Genomic DNA, 14,184 nt, shown 5'->3' with positions numbered 1-14,184 from the left:
TTGTCCTTTTGGGTTTTATTCGTTTTAATAATAATAATGAACAAAGTAGAGATTTTGTTTCTTGTGTGAGCATCCCCATTACTTAATCTTCACTTCTTATGGTACCAAAAATTAGAGCAGCTTAGTGATGGGGTTGATTTCAATTAGAACACGGTTTCTCAACCTTGGCACGATTGACATTTTAGACTAAGTCATTCTTTGATGAGGGCAGAGGGGGAAAGGCTGTCTTAGCCATTTTCGTATGTTTTGCAACTTCTCTGGCCTCGATTGGCTGGATGCCAGTAATGCAAGTTACCTTCCTCACAGTTGTAGCGCGTAGCTATTGCCAGATGTCCTTATGTGGTCTTAGTTTTCCAGTTGAACCCTGGGTGGCAGGTCATATTAGGAGTTTCAATCGTGAGACTCTATCTGCTGAGGTCTTGTCATAGTCCCAAATACTGTCTAGGCCAGTGGTTTGCTGGCATTCTTTTATCCAAATGTTCATTGTAGCCTAAGGAAAGAGAAGGATCTTTCCCAACGGGGTTCCAACCAGATGTCCTTTTCTGTCCCCTCCCCACCAGAAAAAGTCTGTGATTAAGTTAAATTGGAAACACTACTATAACCCCCTTTTGGAGATTCGGAGTGCTTATTAACCTAAGTTCCAAGACTCCTGTTCAGCTCTCTTCTCCCCAAAACACCTTCAAACACACATCTGTGAACATCTACCAAAATCAAACCCACCTAGGCTTCGAGGCTGTGAGTCTCTACTGGAGCAGAGAGTCCCATCTTTGTCCCACAGAGAAGCTGGTGTGTGTGAACCACTAACCTTGTAGTTAGCAATCCAGTGCTTAGCCCTACAGCGCCACTGGGGTTGATCAGTGATTAGTGCGTAAAGTGAATAAACTAATGTTTGCTTGAGGGCTACTTTAACGGTTTTACACTGACATCTGCGTGATTGAAACATGGCTTTCAGTGGACTTAATCTTTTGATGTGCTATGGATTTCTCTTGCTGTGGTCAAATGAATGCCCTCTCTTTTGCCATCTTCTCAGGATGACAGGTATTTTCTAAGTGGGTCATTGGATGGTAAGCTCCGCCTTTGGAATATACCTGACAAAAAAGTGGCTTTGTGGAATGAAGTCGATGGTCAAACAAAACTGATCACAGCCGCCAATTTCTGTCAGAATGGCAAATACGCAGTTATCGGGACATATGACGGCAGGTGTATTTTCTATGATACAGAGGTAACTGATTGCTTTATATAATTTATGTACTTGAATACTTAGAAAAACACTTGTGATTTCCTCTGGGCTTTCGGGACTTTATCCGTCAACAGGGGCAAATAGTATTAAGTCTGTCTGACAATGGGATCTGATGACCTTCGTGATTTCTTCTAATATTTCATTTATGTTTGCTCTCTTAGCATTTGAAATACCACACACAAATACATGTCCGGTCTACCAGAGGGCGCAACAGGGTCGGCAGAAAGATTACTGGAATTGAGCCTCTGCCGGGGGAAAACAAGGTACCATGCTGTTTAGAACCGCTCCCCCCACACGCTCTGTACACTCTTGGCAATGAGATCTTAGTGGCTTCGCAAAGAATGCACTCCCTGCCCTATGGGATGCTGCTTTTCTGAGTTTGAAAGACATAACAAGTATTTGTTCTGCATGCTTGTATAAGCAGCCTTTTGTGGGATATCAGAGCTTAATGTAGATTTTAAATGAGATGTTTATTGATTTATTTGTAGATACTAGTCACTTCAAATGACTCCAGAATCAGGCTCTATGATCTCCGAGATTTGTCACTGTCCATGAAATACAAGGGTTATGTCAACAGCAGCAGCCAGATCAAAGCAAGTTTCAGGTAAATTCTCCAAAAGAGTTTCTGCTTTCACAATGTTTTTAGTGTCTTTGCACTCTGACAGCCTCTCTCATTTTATCATCACGTCACACTGTATGACAGAGTTAGAATCTTCCCCATTCTGTAGAGGAAGACCCAGAAAATTAAGTGATTCAGTGACACCATTAGTTATAGAGGCACGATTAGCAGGCTTCCTGGCCCATCTTTTTTTTTTTGCCCCTTTTATGTAAACTTTTAAAAAAATAATTGTTTCTGTTTTTCATTTCATTGTTGGAAATATATACCACAGAACATAGTCCAGCTCAATAATCTCTGTGCATACAATTTGGTGCGATCCTGCTCGCCCTACTTTTCCTGGCCGTTGGTTTAAAAGAAGGTTTACTTCCTCTCCCCATCTTGCCCCATGATTCTGACCCTCTTAAATACAATAGAACATTTGTTAGCACCCTAAAGCACAATGTTCTGTATTTATACCTTTTTGAAAACCAAGCCTGTTGCCAAGGCGTAACTTCTGACTCATAGTGACACTATATTGCGGCAGAGTAAGACTGTTCCCTCAGCTGTCACCTTTCCAAGAGCAGATCAGCAGGTCCCTTCTCTAGTGGAGCCATTGATGGGTTGAAACCAGCAACCTTTCGCTAGCAAACAAGCACGTAGCAACTGTGTCACCAGTACTCCATTGCAAGGATTGTTCACCACTTTTCCCATCGAAAGGTGCAGTTCAAAACCACCAGCCAGTCCACAGGTGAAAGATGAGGCTGTCTGCTCCCATCAAGCTATACAGGCTCCGAAGTCCACAGGGGCAAGTCGACTCCATCCTGCAGGGTTGTTAGAAGCTGGAACCAACTTGATGGCAGCTAGTTTGGTTTTATTTTTTTCCCTTCTTAACCTATTTCAACCCTTATCAGTTCTTTCCTTCTTGAATTACTCAGTAATCACCCAGTATCAAACCTTTGATGCCTGGCCCCTATTCAAAGTCTGAGGAGCCTGCATATCCAATATGCTCTATCAGATGCCTTTTGAATACTTTAAAGCAGGCGTCCTCAAACTACGGCCCGCGGGCCACATGCGACCCACCGAGGACATTTACCTGCACCGCCAGGTGTTTTTGCCCCATTTGTTTTTTTACTTCAAAATAAGATATGTGCAGAGTGCATAGTCTGGCCCTCTGACAGGTCTGAGGGCCAGTGAACTGGCCCCCTGTTTAAAAATTTTGAGGACTCCTGCTTTAAAGTAAAAAGTGGTGCTGAGAGAGTAAAACCTGAAACACACCAAGTTTTATTTCTTTTTCTTTTCACTCCCAAATTTAGCCATGATTTTACTTACCTCGTTAGTGGTTCCGAAGATAAGTATGTTTACATTTGGAGTACTTACCATGACCTAAGCAAGTTTACTTCTGTCAGAAGAGACCGAAATGATTTCTGGGAAGGTATTAAAGGTAAATATACCTACTTTTGCATGTCTTATTAGTGAATAATGTTAAAGTGAAGATGTACTAAAAGTAAATTTGTGTTGGCATAATCTTAGACACATTGGAAGTTATAACTGCATTTGCTTTGTGCTTGGCTTTACTTGTTTGATTTTTCTATTCTAAGGAAATACTTAACACTAGAGTAAAATTTGACAAAACATGGAACCTCGGAAAGATTATGTGTTAATTCTTTTGGAAATTCTTTTGGATATTTTTTGTTTGTTTTAATAATCCTTAGTTACTCTTCTGTTAAATTGAAAAGACAGTTGTCTTACAAATACACACCTGTTTTGTCTTGATGGTTAGTATCAAGTTTTCTAGTTATGCTGAAGTAAATGTTTTTTCTCAGCACATAATGCAGTTGTCACATCAGCAATCTTTGCTCCAAACCCAAGTCTGATGTTGTCTTCGGATTTGCAAGCTGAGAAATCTGAAGGCCACGAGAAAGACGAAGATCCCGGAATGCTAGAGGCCACATCCTCTGGTAGGCGCTGTTCTTGGATTTGTCCTTCATGTTTTACTTCTCAGCCTTTAGCATGCTTACCCACCTGGTACTGGGTATAGGAAATTTTCATGAGTATGAAGACTATTTCTTAATTATAACTTAGTGGCTGTAGGAAATCTATTTCTGGACATGTCAGTAACATGTTCTTTCTTTTCAATTTACCTAAGAATGAAAAATGAAATTTTTAGAGTTTCCTACTTTGTCATGGCCAACCATTCTGTTTGGAAAAAGACAAACAAGACATAGAAATGCAATACTTCCCCCCCAAAAAAAAAAAAACAACTTCTTTAAGAATCCGCTCTCCTGTGACAATACCAGAAAGGTGGAGGAAAGGTGGGGTAGACACATGGAAGAAGTACATCACCCAGTGCGATCACGAGGTGCCAAAGGGACCAGGTATAAGGCATCATGCAAAAAAAAGAAGATATATGTATGTGTATATGTATATATATATGTGTGTGTGTGTGTGTATATATATACCATATTGAATGAAGGGGTAAGTGCAGAGTGGAGACCCAAGGCCCAAGTGTCAACCACTGGAGATCCCCTCATAGAGGGGTTTAGGAGAGGAGATGGGTCAGTCAGGGTGCGAGGTAGTACCGATGAAGAACACAGCTTTCCCCCAGATCCTGGATGCTTCCTCCCCCCAACTACCATGATCCGAATTCTACCTTGCAGGTCTGGATAGGGCAGAGGTTGTACACTGGTGCATATGGGGGCTGGAGGCACAGGGAATCCAGGGTGGATGATACCTTCAGGACCAAGGGTGTGAGGGGCGATGCTGGGAGAGTGGAGGGTGAGTGGGTTGGAAAGGGGGAACTGATTACAAGGATCCACATGTGACCTCCTCTCTGGGAGATGGACGGCAGAGAAGGTGGGGAAGGGAGACTCCGGATAGGACAAGATATGACAAAATAACAATGTATAAATTACCAAGGGCACATGAGGGAGGGGGGAGCAGGGAGGGAGGGGGGAAAAAAGAGGACCTGATGCAAAGGGCTTAAGTGGAGAGCAAATGCTTTGAGAATGATTGGGGCAGGGAATGTGCGGATGTGCTTTATGTATGTATATGAATGGATTATGATAAGAGTTGTATGAGCCCCTAATAAAATGTGAAAAAAGAAAGAAAAAAAATTAACAAAATGGAAAAATAAAATAAATAAAAAATATACAAAGAATGAGAGGGGAAAAAAAAAGAAAGGTGGGGTAGAAAGGGGAAACTGATTATAAGGATCTACATATAGTCCCCACCCCAGGGGATGGACAACAGAAAAGTAGATAAAGGGAGATGTCTGACGGTATAAGACATGACAAAATAATAATGATTTATAAATTAGCAAGGGTACATGGGGGGACAGCTGGGAAGGAGGGGGAAATGAGGAGCTGATACTAAGGGCTCAAGTAGAAGGAAAATGTTTTGAGAATGATGAGGGCAACAAATGTACAAATGTGCTTGACACAATGGATGGATGTGTACATTGTGATTTAAGAGTTGTATGAGCCCCCAATAAAATGATTTTTTTAAATAATAATAATCTGCTCGCCTACAAAACTGTAGCCTACAAGAGGTCCTAGACTTGATATTTCTCACTTAGAGTTGTATCTCAGTGTCTTGGCACTGTATGAGCTGGATGAGTGAAGTAAAACAACTTAAAAGTGTTGTTCTTTCCTACTTGCCACAAATTAACAGCTTCTCGGGGTAGATAACAGTTTACAGGGCTGTAATTTCTTTCCATTTGAAGCATATGTTTTCAGAATGAGAAGCAGCTCCAGTTATATAAAATTCTCAAATTCTGAAGTGAAATGACACCACCAAGTAGTAGCGAGTCCCAATCATGTAAAAATGGTATCTGCTAGTCAAAAAGTATGGGGAGACCACGATTTAGACTAATTGTTGAGGAAGACAAGTTCATATTATTAAATCAACCAGAGGGTAGTTTGTTGAATGTGTTTATATACTCTAGAGACAGCCAGGCATTTTTGCGAGACAGACCCAACAATAGATATATATGGTGTACTAAGAATGCTTCCAAAAATATTTGAATACTAAAAGGTTCTCAAGTATTACTATTTAATTTAATCTCAAGACAGCCCTCTATATGCATATTTCTACTGTATGCATATTTCTACTATCCAATTCTTTTCTCTTGAAGAAAAATTTTGATAAACAAAGGTGAAGTTCACCCTGTCCTTCCTTTCATTTCAAAAGATTGAACATGACTCTGAATCCAGGTTATTCAACCTTTACCAGAGGACTAATGGGAAATCCTCTCAGGATCAAATCCAGCTGCAGCTTTCGTCAAAGCCTGTCTCTTTTCTAGTGACACGTTTTTACCCTCTATGTATTTTCTCTTATATATCTTAGAGCACATTCTAGCTTCCCAAATGTGATGAGAAAATGGAGGGTACATGAATTTGTGGTTTGTATTTTTACCTTCGAATGGAACTATACTTCAGGCACTTCACCAGATCCTTTGTTTGCTCCAAAGGCCAATTTATTAGGAGCTAATCGCAACATCGTACCTTCCCCAGTTCAATCATATCCCGCAGTGTTGTACACTCACTGCCTACAAGCAGTTTCCAAACATTTTCTTCCTGAACTCCTTGACAACAGCTCCTCCCCACCTCCTCTGCTGTACCTCCAAGGAACCCGTATTCTGCTTATTGTTGCTCTAGATTCACCTGTCCTTTTCTAAAGGTGTATGTAGGCAGCCCTGCTGATGCAATGGTTAGCTATTCAGCTGCTAACTGAAAGGTTGATGGTTCTAATCCACCAACAGTTCCTCAGAAGATTGACCAGACTTTCTGCTCCCATAGAGATTATAGCCTCAGACAGTTCTACTCTGTCGTAGAGGGTCACGATGACTGATAGGACAATAGTTGTGAGCTAAGGGACGTCTTTTGAACCCAGACATATAGCATCACAAAATACATTTCATTGCCCATCCTTTTTCTTCATGACATATTGGGCAATTTGAGCTTGTTTTCCTCATGTATAGAATGGTGGCAATATGGAGTTGACAGAGTTGTATGATAATAATTAAAAATAACATGTAAAACACTTAGCAAAATGCCTTGCATATAATATACACCATTGAGGTCTTCGCCAGGATTTTATATTACAAAGCCTTGTATGTATATGATTAACTCTTTTCTAATCTATCTCATATCCCTTCATCCTTTGCTGCTGCTGCTAGTGCACAGCACATGTGTGGAATATATTGAAAAGGTGGAAAAGAATATTCAGAGGCCTAGGATATGTTTTTAGCAGATCTAAGAGAAATCATTTTGCCTTGCTCCTTCGGCGCACACCACCGCAATTAAACTTTGCGTTCTTTTCTAATCAGTAATTAAATCTACAGTTTGCCTAATGTGTGCTACAGGCAGTTAGCGCTGAATTTGTTTTTTGAAATGTTTGTGACACAACTGACAGACATTAGAAGTAGGCATTTTTGCTTTTCAGCATAGCTGCATAACATTACAAACGAAAGAGTCAAAGTGCTGTAAACATACACAGAGCCATGTTAGTGTGTCATCTGTAGACTAAAGCATACAGTCAGCCTTACTGAACTTATTCTGCCATCTTTCCCACCCTTTGGACCAAATAACATGAACCATTAGACAGCATTGAGGCCTAGACTACCCAAGCCCAAGGATCCAGACCCCCAAGAACTACCTATATACTCGAATATGAGCTGACCTGAATATTAGCTGAGGCACCTAATTTTACCATAAAAACGGCACTAAAATGTACTGATCTAAAATCAATGGCAAGGGGAGAGTGTAGGAGGCCCAGTAGGGCTTGAACAAGGGCAATGTAACCCAGGGGAATTATTGAAACCCAAATGAAGGCTGAGCATGATAGTGGGACAAGAGGAAAGAAAGTAAAAGGAAATAGAGGAAAGAGCTGGGAGGCAAAGGGCATATATAGAGGTCTAAATTCAGGCATGTACATATGCAAATATATTTATATATGAGGATGGGGAAATAGATCTATGTGAATATATTTATAGGTTTAATATTAAGGTAGCAGATGGACATTGGGCCTCTACTCAAGTACTCCCTCAATGCAAGAACACTTTGTTCTATTAAACTGCCATTCCATGATACTCTCCTTCCCAACAAGATTTCTGAAGACAAAGCAGGTGCATAAGGAAATGTGGTGAAGAAAGCTGATGGTGCCCAGCTATCAAAAGATATAGCGTCTGGGGTCTTAAAGGCCTGAAGATAAACAAGCACCATCTAGCTCAGAAGCAACAAAGCCCACATGGAAGAAGCACACCAGCCTGTGTGATCATGAGACATCGATGGGATCAGGTATCAGGCATCTAAGACCCAGAACAAAATCATACGCAATGTGAATGGGGGGAGGGTGGCATGGAGTGGAGACCCAATGCCCATCTGTAGACAATTGGATGTCCCCTCACAGAGAGGTCACAGGGAAGAGATAGCCAGTCGGTGCAGTATAGCAATGATGAAACACACAACTTTCCTCTAGTTCTTTAATGCTTCCTCACCCCCACTATCATGATCCCAGTTCTACCTTACAAATCTGGCTAGACCAGAGGATGTTCATACGTACAGATAATAACTGGAAACACAGGGAATCCAGGACGGATAAACCCCTCAGGACCAATAATGAGAGTAGCGATACCAGGAGGGTAAGGGGAAGGTGGGGGAGAAAGGGGGAAATGGTCACAAGGATCTACATATAACCCCCTCCTTGGTGGACAGACAACAGAAAAGTGGAGGAAAGTAGACATCAGACAGTGTAAGATATGACAAAGTAATTATTTGCAAATTATCAAGGGTTCATGAGGGGGGTAGCAGGGAGGGAAGGGAAAAAATGAGCTGATACCAAGGGCTCACATAGAAAGCAAATGTTTTGAGAATGATGATGGCAACAAATGTACAAATGTGTTGACACAATGGATGGATGGATGGGTCCTGATAAGAGTTATGGAAGCCCCTAATAAAACGATTTTAAAAAGCGTTGTAAAAATAAAAACGAGTTATACGTACCCCCAATAAAATGATTTTTTTAATGGGCTGGGAAATTCTGCTTATACACGAGTATATATGGTAAATCCCAAGCTAGGAAATACCAGCTAAGACAGGTAAGTAAAAATGAGCCTCAGAGAGGAGAGGTGCAGTCTGTGAAGGGAGTTACAGGAAGGAGTTCAAACACCGAGACAAAAAAAGCCTGGGGAGAATCTGGAGGCTCTTGGGCATGGGGCAGTTGTGGTGGCAGGCTTCCTGTGTTCCTCACTACCAACAAAAAGTTTTTCTTTTTTTTGAAGGTGCGACAAAGGCAGACAACACAGAAGTTCTTCTCTCGGCTGACTTCACCGGAGCAATCAAAGTGTTTATTAATAAAAGGAAACATGTATCTTAATTTGCAACCATGTTTGAAGAAAAACATATCAGTAAATTTCTATATGTATCAGAACTGAAAAAAAGAATATTATAATGCTTCAGGCTGACATCTTTTTTAGGTTTTAATTGAAAGTTGTTCAAATATAATATATTTTTGGAGCGCCAATGTCGATGATCTAGTAAACTCTGGGCTTCCAGACTAGAAAAGAAAGTGACTAGGAATAACATTGCCAAGCGTTAGACTTATTGTTTTGCTACGTTTGTGTTTTTATGATATAATTGTGAACATGCACAATTTTCTGCATGAAAATATATTAATATATTAATCACATGTGTGTGCCTTTTGGTTACATGCACTAAAACTAACCGAGTTAAATTATTTCCGTGGCTCTTTTGGCTTCTTACCAGTGGGGAACAGGGAGTCTTGTTTCTAGCCGAAATTTCTTTTGCACAGATTTTCATTTTTTAAGAAAGGTGGTATCTTTTGTCTGAGTTATTGTTTTTGAAAAGGTTAGCTAGGTTTTCACTGGGTCACTAGCCATGTGTAAATTGTTTTTCTAAATTTCTCAATTTGGGGGACAAGATTTTTTTTGTGGTCTAAATTGTGGGCTTGAAAGTCTTTTCTTTGTATGTGTATAGGTAATTTTTCTTTGGCCACACTGGAGCACAATGTTTCTATGTAAAGAATTATTTTCATTCTTTATTCATGAGCACCAGGCTTTGCTCACTTAAAAAAAATGAAGCCGCATTAAGGAGTGAGTCTTCTTTTTTTACAATAATGTACAAAGTAAACTGTTTACATTTTTAAGGCGTTGTAGTTTTAAAACTTAAGCTGTTTTTGTTTTGAGTTGTTGATTTTGAAAGCCTTTGTAAATATTGATATAATGTACCAATGAAACAACATCTGGGGCAGCGTCACCCTGACAATGTTGTTGATGGTTAGCGTATGTTTCTGAAAATTAAATATGTATCATTAAAGGTTGGTCACAAACACTTGTTAAATATGCGGCTTTATTTTCAGTTGACTTCAGTAAACTGAAGAATGCAAGAAAGCTAAATGCTTGTTTTAATCATTTCACTTTTAATAAACAGAAGATCAGATTTGGGACTTCTAAATTATCATTCAATCACTGCATACCTTAATTTTCTTTCATTTTCAGATTTATTTTGTTGTTGAGACTATGCACAGCAAAACAGACCAATTCCACAGTTGCCGCGTGTACAATTCAGAGACGTTCAGAGCGTTCTTCGAGTTGTACAACCCCTTTCACCCCTTTTCCAACTGTTCCTCCCTGTCACCAGAGACGCACTGCCCTCTAAGTTTCCCGTCTAATCTTTTGAAAGCAAAATAGTTCGCGCTTGCTGCTGTCAAATTGATCTCGAGCTAGCACAGTACCTCAGGTAGGCGTTCACTTGAATTAAACCGTAGGCTGGTGTTCAGAAGGTGTCGGGGATGTTTGGGGTTGATGGTGGAAAGATGGTCTCGGTTAGCAGTTCCCCACATTCATCCAGCTATATGCTTTTTAGTAAACTTTGTTTTCCTGAAATGCATACTGCTTAGTCATCTGTGAGTTGGTATGCTCTTTGCCAAATTTGTTTTCCGATTATAAATTAGAAACTAGGGAGCAACAATCTTCCCCTTGTTAATCCAGCTTGTTTTGGAATATTCTGGATTTTCTAGGTAATGGCATGTTTGCTTTCATTTTGCCCTTATGCTTTTTCCACTTGCCAGTTTAATGCGCACGCTTTTCTCCCACATCCCCTTTCCTCGCTTCCCTTGTCTCCTCATTCTACCCTTACTTTTGATCTCCCCCTTACCCCACCACACCTCCCACCATCTCCTCCCTCCCCCCCCCCCTTATCTTGGCATTCATTCTTCCCTACCATGCCTGACAGATGAAACTGTCACACCTTGGCTTACTCATCAGTCACAGAGGGTCCTTAATCTCAAGCTCTGGGTGGCAGTATGATTGACTTCCTAATTCTTCTTGGATCTTGATTGTCTTCAATTCATTGAGGCAACTTGGTTCTTACTGATGTCTGCCTGAGGACTTGGAGTCTGCAGTGGTGCCACTTGTCCCAATTGCATATAATCAGGGTGCTAACCATATGAATTATTTCTTGGTATGTTCTATATGACGATTTGAATAAAAAGGGAAGGGCCTGGAACCAAGCATAACAAGATAATATTTACCAACACTTTTAAGTTTCCTAAATGTGTTCACTAGCTAGCTATATAATTTCACTACAAAATTACAACTCAAAAAGTAAGTTTGAAAAGGTAGCATCAAGATGTATGCAGACTGAAGATGATCCCTCCCAAAGTGCTGTGGAGACTCTATAACACACCTGTGGGTTTCTGAGGCTGTCAGGCTTTTCGGAGCAGCAAGCCTCACCTTTCCCCCCAGGAACAGTGGGTGGATTTGAACTGCTGGCTTCCTGGTTAGCAGCCCAATGGAGACCTGACTATACCACTAGGACACCCTATAAAATGAGAATACCAAAGTCTAATTGTAAAACTGTATTGAGAAGGCATGGGTGTGTCAAACTTAGTTGTTGGCCAGTAAATATACTCAACACAAGTAAATTTCTCATGATCTCTCCCTAGTTCCTAGAGTGCTTTCACACACACACACACACACACACAATCAGTTGATGGCCATCTTTTCCAGACTTCAAAAGTGCATGCGTGACAATCCTTGTGGGGATTGACAGAGGTCACTGTTCTTTTCCTCCAAAGACATTTGAATAAAAGACAGCCGCCATCGGTTATCCTCTTCCTAAGAGGAGAACCATTTAATACTTGGGGGAAGAAAAAGAGAACACAATCTAATGTTAGAGCATTGAAATGAGTGAATTTTATTTTTACAAAATTAAAGCAACTCCATTTCCTTATTTTCCCAATTACTTTGGTGAAAATTTCGCCATGGACTTGGTGTGCTGGGGGTAGTGAGGGACTGCAGTAGTTGAGGAACAAGTGAGTCCGATTGGACCTTTTCCTCTCTGTCTCTTGACCTTAATTGGAATTAAAATCTCTGTGAGGATGGCTTTGTGCCGGTGATTTAGACCAGCTATCCGGCATCAAGCTGAGTTTGAACTGAGGCATGCGGATGAACGGAAAAGAAAGAGCTATGTACACAAGGGAATTGGTTACAAAACAAACATCAAAGAACTTAAACATTCCTAAACTCTTATCTATGCAAATGCTACTTAACTAGTCACAGCTTCTTAACCTTAGAATAATAAAAGCACTAGGTTCACAGACAATCACACGGATATGCAAGATTCAAGTCAAAGAGATGTAAATAAGTGAGTTATCCCTCAATGCTTTTAGCAGCAAAGTCACAAACAACAGTCATTTTGCAATGCTTTTGTCTGCAGAGACACAGAGGCCGCAGGGGACTAAATAGTCACCCATTAGTAAACACCTTGATCAGCCGGATGCTGCCTACAGCTTTGAGCATGTCCGTTTCTCTGGTCTTTGGGTTATACAGCCGGACAGCTGTTTTCTGCCTCTTTGAGATGTATGTTTCACAGTAATACAGCCATCTCCGAAATAGGAATTTTAATTGAATACCTCTGAGAATCAGAGGCCAGATCTCCCTACGCATGTGAGAAATGGAGTTTTCAGATTATTTTTAATGGCCTTGCTTATTATAAGAAGAGAATGATGTTTCAGATTAAGGCATGTTAGGATTTAGTGGTTTTCAAGAGCAACACAGTTTCTAGCTACCTGCTTTGACATTCACAGGTGTATGTTGAGCATCTGCTATGTACAGAACTGCTGAAATGAGAAGAGCAAGGCAATAGGTAAGTGGTTTGGTACTCTCTCGGGGCTGAGGCCACAGAAAGCCTCTCCTTTGCTCCCTCCCTTCCTAATAACTCCTGGCAGCCACTGGTTTTTCAGTCGATCTTTGTTCACATAAGCTGTACCAACAGCAAGTACCAACAGCAAGGATGGTGAGGTCAAAGAGTTTAAAAGTTCAGGCATAAGTCACACAAAGGAAATGAATGGATGGTCCAGCGTAGGATCTTCATTTTCAGTAGTCTTTGTGGCATTATACTTCATGTATACAATTTAATCAATCATTTTTAAAGGGTGTGCGATCATCACCACAATCAAATTCAGAACATTTTCTTCCCGTACTCATTCCTGCCCCATCCTCCCCTACCATGCCCCTAGACAATTCTCGATCCAATTACTGTCCCTGGAGATCAACGAATCCCGATTAACTCTACAGAAAATCCTGCAAAACAGACAGAGCAAGCAAGCAAAAAGCACTGCCAAACAACACAAAAACCTCAATGGAAAAGGAAGCAGAAAATACTAAAAACCGAAGGAATTCTAAAGTGGGCCCAAAGGGAGATCAAAGGATAAGCATAAACATTTATCCTAAGACACCTGCCATGGTCTTGCTGTCTGATAGCAACTGCCTGGAATCTCTTCTCTCTTAAACCTTAACTGTCTTCTGTCTTAGAACCAACTCCTGGCTTAGCACCATCCCTCCCACAGCTACTCACTTGTTCCTTTCGTTCTGAAGCAGAGCCCTCTTTGTTTGGTTTTGTTTTTCTAGATCCAAGATCGAATTCATCATCTAGTCTCTCAGGAAATCCAGGCAGGTCTCCCGCCCCCGGGTTAACCACAGTCACTTTCCTGCTGTAGATCCATGCACATGAAATGCATTCACGTTGTGAAATGAGGCCAATAATGAGGTGGTGTGTGAAGAAGGTGAAGGGAGAAATTGACCACCATTGTCACAAGCACATCAGATAGCATCGTAGAGGATACCCCGGGGGTGTCCAAGCAGGTTTTGCTTGTGTATTTAGTTATTTTGCATTACTTATTTAAAATATTTTTATTTGGAATAGCTATAGCTTTACAGAAAAGTTGCAAAGAAAATACATAGTCTTCATATCTTCTTCACCCAATTGTATTATTTATGCATTTATATATTATTTATATATTTATGCAAACTAAGGAACCTCTGAAA

At 40.6% G+C, this 14,184-nt stretch overlaps 1 protein-coding gene across 1 annotated transcript in view; it reads left to right on the top strand.

Annotated features, from left to right (window-relative positions):
- Positions 1–10,186, top strand: part of WDR44 (WD repeat domain 44) — a 97,853-nt gene extending 87,667 nt beyond the window's left edge. Inside the window, exons 15-20 of the mRNA XM_075538518.1 lie at positions 1,031–1,222; positions 1,402–1,503; positions 1,729–1,844; positions 3,152–3,279; positions 3,662–3,796; positions 9,118–10,186. Coding sequence (XP_075394633.1) covers positions 1,031–1,222; positions 1,402–1,503; positions 1,729–1,844; positions 3,152–3,279; positions 3,662–3,796; positions 9,118–9,212 — 768 coding nt within the window. The 3' untranslated portion in view covers positions 9,213–10,186. The remainder of the gene's footprint in view (positions 1–1,030; positions 1,223–1,401; positions 1,504–1,728; positions 1,845–3,151; positions 3,280–3,661; positions 3,797–9,117) is intronic.
- The last annotated feature ends 3,998 nt before the right edge of the window (positions 10,187–14,184 follow it).

This window comes from Tenrec ecaudatus, chromosome X, assembly GCF_050624435.1.
Source record: "Tenrec ecaudatus isolate mTenEca1 chromosome X, mTenEca1.hap1, whole genome shotgun sequence".
NCBI lineage: Eukaryota > Metazoa > Chordata > Mammalia > Afrosoricida > Tenrecidae > Tenrec > Tenrec ecaudatus.
This window is presented reverse-complemented; position numbering and strand designations above follow the sequence as displayed.